The sequence below is a fragment of the Argentina anserina genome, chromosome 7 (assembly GCF_933775445.1).
Source record: "Argentina anserina chromosome 7, drPotAnse1.1, whole genome shotgun sequence".
NCBI classification, from domain to species: domain Eukaryota; kingdom Viridiplantae; phylum Streptophyta; class Magnoliopsida; order Rosales; family Rosaceae; genus Argentina; species Argentina anserina.
In genome coordinates this window covers 12,395,123-12,403,014 of record NC_065878.1, presented here as the reverse complement: position 1 = coordinate 12,403,014, position 7,892 = coordinate 12,395,123, and the positions used below count along the sequence as shown (strand labels likewise).

The following is a 7,892-nucleotide window of genomic DNA, read 5'->3' as shown; positions in this document are numbered from 1 at the left end:
GGAGAAGTGTGTCGGGCAATGAATCCGAGAGGGCACACGTCTCAACATTTAATGTGGACATGTCTTTTGGACCTAGCCAATGTAAGATGACAACCGTTGTGGTGCCTAGACCAAAGCCCCATATTGGTGGTCCGGACCGTTTCAACCCTGAGGCTCATGGGGCCATCTACAAAAATGGTAGTCTAAGGCAGACTTTTGGGGGTATGAAGATACAAGAATTGAATTGGGCTGACCCGGAAGTCATACCTCCATGGGCTTTTGACTACATAACCGAATATTTCCGAAAAAAAACCCATTTTCCCCAAATCCCACCTAACTTGAAGATAGCTCTCCTTCTCCTCCTCATAAAGTATATATTGAGGAAATTAGACATTCCTCCCCTCTCAGCCCTCCATGTGAAGATGTTATGGAGGATACACTGGTGCCTAGGGACTCATGCTCCGACGACAATAAAGAGGAAGAGAAAGCAAAAGGTTGTCTTTGAGGGTGAATATCACAACAAGAAACAAAAGAACTTGGGTACTAGTCTACCTCTCTCTTCCTCTCGGGGCAGATGACGTGGAAGAGGCCGTGGTGGTAGAGGTAGGAAGATTATTATGAATGCAATATCTAGAGTACAAGAGGTAGTGGGTGACAAATCTTGCGAGTTTGCAAGAGAGGGGGATCTATCCCACCCCCATGGCGGTGGCGGCTGGCCTATTACAACCGCAAGGAAGATATGAGTTTTCTCTCATGGAACTACCAAGGTATGGGGAAGGACTTGGCAGTTCGCACTCTGCGAGAGATCACCATTTCACTTAATCCTGATGTTATCTTCCTATCTGAAATCCATCAGCAAAGAGATTATATAGAGGATCTTAGAACTAACATGGGCTATCACCATTCTTTCTATGTGGATCCGATTTATACTGCTGGAGGTTTTTACTTATGGTGGAAATCTGATTTTCATATTGATTTTATTACTCATTCTAAGTTTCATATTGATTATATTCTATATGGTCCTAATTTTGAGCAGGGAGTTAGTATTTCTTGGATTTATGATCCTCCATATTTTGAGGATAAGTTGGAGTTCTGGGAGAAATAGGCGGATTATGCTACACATAAAACTGGTTGTTGGCTACTCATTAGGGATCTTAACGAGGTTCAGTTTCTTCACGAACGAGAGGGTTGTAATTACTGGTCTTCCTCTCATCATAATCACCTTTAAACACTTGTTGAGGCTGGTCAACTGATAGATGTGGGTTTCAAGGGCCAAGCGTACACTTGGGCTCGAAAGGAAAATGGAGTTATCATGCTACACGGGAGACTTAATCGATCTCTGGTTAATGAAGATTGGCTGGTTCTATGGCCAAACTCATCTCTCACCCATTTGACTCGTATTGGGTCAGATCATAACCCTTTACTTTTCAGCACAAAGCCTACTATTCGGAAGGGGAAGCCCACTTTCCGTTTTGAGTCCACATGGGCTGAGGAGATGGATGCTGAGCTCATTGTTAAAGATTGCTGGACTGATAATCCAGCCCTTTCAAACATGGAAAATTTGGTATCTAATCTGAAGAAGTGTAAATCTTATTTCTCTAGTTTGAGAAAAAAGAAATATCCCAAGTGTAATAGGGAACTCATCAAAGAATGCCTATTGGAATTGGATGCGATCCAAACTTGCAATCATATTATTAGCTCTGATCGACAACTGGAGCTTGAGTCATCTATTAATACTCTATGGATTAGGGAGGAGAAGTATTGGCAACAAAGATCTAGAATTCTATAGTTGCAATCTAGAGACTCCAACTCTAGATTTTTTTTCATCTTTCTACTATTCAGAGACGTCAGAGAAATAAGATTCTGAATATTCAAACTGATCTGGGTATTTGGATCAGTGGTGAGGATGGAATTCGGTGTGAGTTTGAGAGCCAGTTCCAGAATATTTTTACTACTGCTTGTTCTAGATCATGGGGTCATGCCCTAACTGGGATTTCTAGTTTTGTCACTCCGAGAATGAATTCTGATCTATTAGCTAGTATTTCTCTTGATGAAATTAGTGCTGCTACTCATCAACTTGGTGCTCTAAAGGCCCCTGGCCCAGACGGTTTTCTAGGACTTTTCTATCATAAGTACTGGAATATTGTACAAAAGGTGGTTTGGCAGACATCTCATGATTTCATCAATGGCAATGCTTGCTTAAAGGAGTTAAATAGAACACATATTGTTCTCATCCCCAAGGTTCCCTCCCCGAAAATGACTGGTCATTTTCGACCAATTAGTCTATGTAATAACTCCTACAAGATCGTATCCAAGGTGTTGGCTAACCGCTTGAAGTTGATTCTCCCCTCTCTCATCTATGAAAACCGTAATGCCTTTGTGCCTGGCCGGCTTATTCAAGATAACATCCTACTTGCACATGAGGCTTATTATTATCTAAAGCTAAAAAGGGAAGGTCGTAACCACGAGTTCGGTCTTAAACTTGATATGAACAAGGCCTACGACAAAATTGAGCGAGATTTTTTGGAGGCTACACTTTTTCATTTTGGCTTTGATGTTCGATGGATTATGTTGGTTATGTCTTGTGTAAGGACTGTCTCTTTTTCTATTGTATTGAATGGCAAGCCGAGATCTTTCTTTAAGTCTACAAGGGGATTGAGGCAGGGGGATCCTCTCTCCCCTTACATTTTTCTATTAGTAAGTGAAGTCCTTTCTTGTAAAATCTCAAAAAGTGGTCAGTGAGAAATCTATGTTGGGAGTCAACTTATGTAGAGGGTGTCCTATCCTATCTCATTTGTTCTTTGAAGATGATGCTCTTTTTTTCATGAAGGGTACTCTTAAAAATTGTAAAAGTCTAGCACAGATTCTCAATGAATATTGTACAACCTCTGGACAGATGATTAATAGGGAGAAGTCTAGCATCTATTTTTCCCCAAACACCCCAAGACAGATGGCTTTCCTAATGGGTGAACTTCTTAGCTTTAAGAAGGTTTACAATCCGGGAATTTATTTGGGAATGCCTTCCTTATGGGGTAGATCAAAACGTGTGGCTCTTTCTTTTATTAAAGAGAGAATACACGAGAAAATAGATGGATGGAAGCAAACAAATCTTACTTTGGCTGGGAAAGAGATACTTATCAAATCAGTGGCATTTTTCGTTCCTTCATTCCCCATGAGTTGCTTTAAACTTCCAGTAGGGACCTGTAATGAGATTAATTCCATCATTAGAAATTTTTGGTGGAGGGAGAGTGCTACTGGAAACAAGATACACTGGAAAAATTGGGAATTTATGTGTCTTCCTAAAGGTAATGATGGAATGAGTTTCAGAGATGGGACAATTTAATCTTGCTCTTATTGCTAAACAATGTTGGCGGATCATACAAGAGCCAGATTCTATGTGGGTTCGTGTTTTGAAGGGCCGTTATTTTGCTCTTTTTTGGAGGCTAAGAAGGGCTACAGAGCTTCATGGGGCTGGTCCAGCCTTTTGGAAGCAAGGGATGTGTGTTATGAAGGAAGGGTTTTCGCAAGTCAACATTGGCAAATCTATTAACATTTGGAAGGATCCATGGCTCCCTCCTCCCAATATATCCATGATCAGTACTACTGTCCCTATTCTTGATCACTCCCCTACATCTGTTAGCTCACTGATTGATTGGAATACTAGATCATGGGATCTAAGGAAAATTGAGCATTTTGTCCACCCACTTGATCTTGCTCGTATCTCATCTATGCCTATTGGTGTCCAGGGAGGTGATGGCAGGTTTCTTTGGTCAAAAAACAAGAATGGTCACTTCTCAGTTGCTTCTGCCTACCATTGGCTTCATGAACTTAACTCTTCCTATTCATTGACTCGTACTAGCACTTCTCATGTTATTGACAGTAAGATATGGAAAGCAGTATGGAAAATTAATACCTTGCCTAAGATTTGCATGTTCATGTGGAGAATTTTTGTGGGCACTGCCCCATCAATGCAACACCTACACTCCAGAATGATTTTATCTAGCCATGTGTGTCCTTTGTGTGTTACTGCTGACGAATCTCTTGAACATATCCTTCTACTGTGCCCATGGGTGGACGGAGTATGGTTTGCATCTCTACTAGGTTTCATCATTGACAAGCAAAGAGTAACTACTTTTGATCGGTGGTTATTCGCCATCATACAATCTAGCAACATGAAGGATATTCCTTACCTTCTCACCATGATCAGCTCTTTGTGTTGGATGATTTGGAAGGACCGTTGTCTTTTTGTGTACCAAAAGAAAACACCTGACCCTATTTTCACAATGAGATCTGTTATCTCGTTGATTAGTGAGTTTACTGCTGCTTCTCTGTACTCTGGGAAGAGATTGAGCATCCCTCCCATTTGGACACCTCCATGTCCTGGAAGTTTTAAAATCAATGTCAATGCGTCATCGGTGTTATTATCAGTGATTCAACTTGTGCTGTTGTTGAGGAGATTAGCTTTAAGATGTTAGCGGATCAATCACGGAAGCTGAAGCAATGACTATTCTTGCCGGTGTGGACCTGGCCGAATCTCTTCATCTTCAGAATTTTGTGGTGGAATCTGAATCGAGTGAGGTGGTTGATGAATTGATTCATAATCGACAGAAAGTGGATTGGCGAACTCATCTGGTCATACTATAGATCAGATCAAAGTACTCTAATAATGACAATATTAAATGGGAATGGATTCCGTGAGAATCTAATCAGGTTGCTCATCTAGCAGCTGCGAATGGGAATGGATATGTGGATCCTTTGCGATGGGCTTCACAGCCACCACCGTCCCTGGTTATGGTTCTTCAAAGTGACGGCCTCCCCTTGCCCTCGAGTTGTTGTAATTTGATTATGGCGATTTGGTCGGAATCTATTTTTTTTGCTGCATGTAGCAGAACTGTGCCTATCCTGGATGTAGCTTAGCTGTTCTGCTCGTGCTAGTCTTTTTCTTTTTGGGCTTTTCTCGGGCTGGTCTCCTTAATGAAGTATTCATTACCAAAAAAAAAAAACTTGTTATCATCCCTGTGAGTTTACTATTCGATCTTAAGATTAGGGAGGATAGGCGATCGACCTGAGCTCAACTAATGCCGCAGTGATCGAGAAAATCACACAAGTTCCATAAATTATGAACACATCATTAGGACTTAATTCATAATGGAAAAATATTTTTTTTTATAAACATATAAAGTACGTAGACACTAGAGTAATGAAGTTCTATGCGTATATGAGCAGGAATCAAATAGCTAGAGACTAATTAAGTAAAAGTGTGAAAAACATTACTGATAATTTCTGGTCGTAGCCGGATAAATTAATGGCTTTGGTTACACTAGACTTCCAGCTCTCCAACTCTCCAACTCTTCGTTGTTGATATTGGAAATTTGGAATCGCTTTTATGTTTTGCAAAAGCTTATGCAAAACTTTCCTTGCGCTTGCGAACATGGGAAGGATCCACTTCATAGAAGGTAGACTTTCATTCATGAAACTCAAACCATACAACAACACCACATAAACCCACAGAAGGGCTGAAGTACATAGAAAGTAAAGACAGAACAATGTAGAAGAGGCGTAGTCTTTAGAGAAAACCACAATCGAAAGCCTCGAGTGTTGAATGGCTTTGAGAAGCTCGGAGAGGTCGTTACCTTTCTGAAGCTCTTGGGAATCTATGAAGGTGTCGAGTGCTTTCTGTTTCAAAGCATCTTAAAGACGGCAAACGAAACACCTACGGGTGTCTTCGCCTCAACTTTTCCTTTTTTATCTCTTGTAATTTTTATCTTTCCTTCTTTTTTTTACTTTTTTTACCCTCCCGTATATTATTACTTCAGGTTATATTTTCTCTTACATGAGTATTTCTAACAAATTCATATTTTGGTGAAGTTATCACCAAAGGAGGGCTTCGAGTTATAATAGTGGAGATTAGCAAGTTTTGCATTTGGTCCAAAAAGAAGCAAACATGCAGTGAAGATCCAAAAAAAAAAAGCAACATATCTACATATGTGCATCCAACGATGAGATTCCTTTTGATAAAAAAAAAACAATGAGATTCCTAATTTTTTCGATTAAGAACAAAGCAATCAATTACAGTTGGGAGACTGCAGTTGGTTTCCATATTTTTCCATGATAGCGCTTCGAACTCTTACTTAGGTTTGACTCACCCAGCAGGGCCGGCCACGGGGAGTGTAGCTGGTGCAGTCACACAAGGCCCCCTCACATGAAGAAGGTTCCGAAGTCAGATTTTACTAAAATCTAAAACTCCAATAAATATTGATTAAAACGATCTTATGCATATTATGCATTTATGTCATGTTGGCAAGAGAGCTTACATTTTTTAGCTTAGTTTACAAACGTCTAGGGTTGAAGACTCAACACTCACACTTTTTTTTTTAATTTTTTTTCTAAATAAGCATATATTATAATTTTTAATCGATAATTTAATACCTTAATTTAACATTTGCGTAAAAACACCAGAAACCCCCCACAATCATATTTTTGTTAATTATCTCTAGAATTCTCAATGTCTCGCTCCCACTAGAAAATATCTACTAAACTCATAAAAAAATAGAAGAAATAGTGAACCAATTCATATCTTAAATGTGCTCTTGATAATTTTTTATTTAAGAACCACAAATTTTAGCCAATAAAAATGCTAATTTAGAGCCAAATTTCAATGAAAAATCAAATACTAATTTCTGTTAATAATTAATTTTATGTAAGTCTCATTTTAAATTTTGCACTAGGCCTTCAAATGCTGGCCTGTCACACAGTCACTGAATCCCTCTGAATGATGTTATTGCAATTCGGGTTGATTTGGATCTTAATTGTGTTTGGTTTTTCTTGTTAATTTCGAATTGTCATGGCCTTCGTACGAGTACAAGCCTGTGACCTTGTGAAGGGAGAGCAGTTTAGTCCAGGTGAATTTAAGGATGTGTTGTGCTTTAAATCAAAGTCCAACAAAATAATGTCTTTCGTTTAATTTAGCATATTATGCTACTATTTGGTGAAGCCTCTAACAAAGCTGCTTATTAATTGTTTCATGAATTGCTAAGTGCATCATTATTTTTATCCTTGGGTTGCAGACTTTGAGGGTCTGAATCCGCTGCGTTATGTACCTGAGTTGATGACACGGTGATATCAGACTCTAACATTGTGTTAGTTGGTATTGATGGGTGAAAAGCTGAATTGTATCATTTGTATGTGAGAAATATTAACAAATTAACATTCCATATTTTATACGAAATTGTCAAGGTATTGATGTGTAAATAGGGAGATTTCAGGATGTTAACTAGTAACAAAATAACAATTTTCTCAAACGCTTCTCTCAAAAAAAAAAAGTAACAAAATAGATGAGCAAAATCAACCTCTAACCACAAATATTTCCGTGAACCAAACCCACATCAATGACTTTATTAATTTAGGGTTTCTTGCCTTGCATCAAGCACCCAACTCTGCTTAACACCTTCGATCGATCAGTCAGTTTCAGAAAAGAGCCTTCTACTAGTCAACTTGTCATGCAAAAAGGCCAACTACAGTAACTTGCTATTTTAGCTAGAATGATCGTCCCAGCTGTTCCTGTGGCGATGTCGGTAATGTGTCATATACAGTTGATAGATTATCTTCGATCCATTGAATGTCCAAACTCAAATGTGTGGCTGGGAATGGCTATACATCGTCTTGTTGAATGGGAATACAAGATCAGATCCCCTCTCTGAGGCTCTGAGCATGTAGGCTATCAAAGATAGAAGATAATGATGTGTAGATACCTAATGCATGTAGGCTCTTCAGCTAATTAAAACGTACGGTATATATGTAAATAAACCATGATGGGTCAGGGACCATTGATATTACTCGGCACTCGGAGCCGGGACACCGGAACACTTACTGTCCGACGGTAGGTCCTATCAGATGCGGCTAACAACCAGCCA

General features: G+C 39.3%; 1 protein-coding gene across 1 annotated transcript; it reads left to right on the top strand.

Moving 5' to 3' along the window:
* The first annotated feature begins 748 nt into the window (after positions 1-748).
* On the top strand, positions 749-4,454 carry LOC126803595 (uncharacterized). The gene is made up of 5 exons (XM_050531378.1): positions 749-917; positions 1,236-1,737; positions 1,878-2,676; positions 2,810-3,182; positions 3,301-4,454. Exons 1-5 carry the CDS (start codon positions 749-751, stop codon positions 4,452-4,454), a joined length of 2,997 nt encoding a protein of 998 aa, XP_050387335.1.
* Positions 4,455-7,892: the final 3,438 nt, after the last annotated feature.

Bases quoted from the DNA above. Each gene is read 5' to 3' on its own strand.
- LOC126803595 (XM_050531378.1), top strand. From the start codon at position 749: ATGGGGAAGGACTTGGCAGTTCGCACTCTGCGAGAGATCACCATTTCA. The intron at 918-1,235 runs GTTTTTACTTAT...GTCAACTGATAG, and splicing joins TCCGATTTATACTGCTGGAG to ATGTGGGTTTCAAGGGCCAA. The intron at 2,677-2,809 runs GTAAGTGAAGTC...TTTTTCATGAAG, and splicing joins CCCCTTACATTTTTCTATTA to GGTACTCTTAAAAATTGTAA.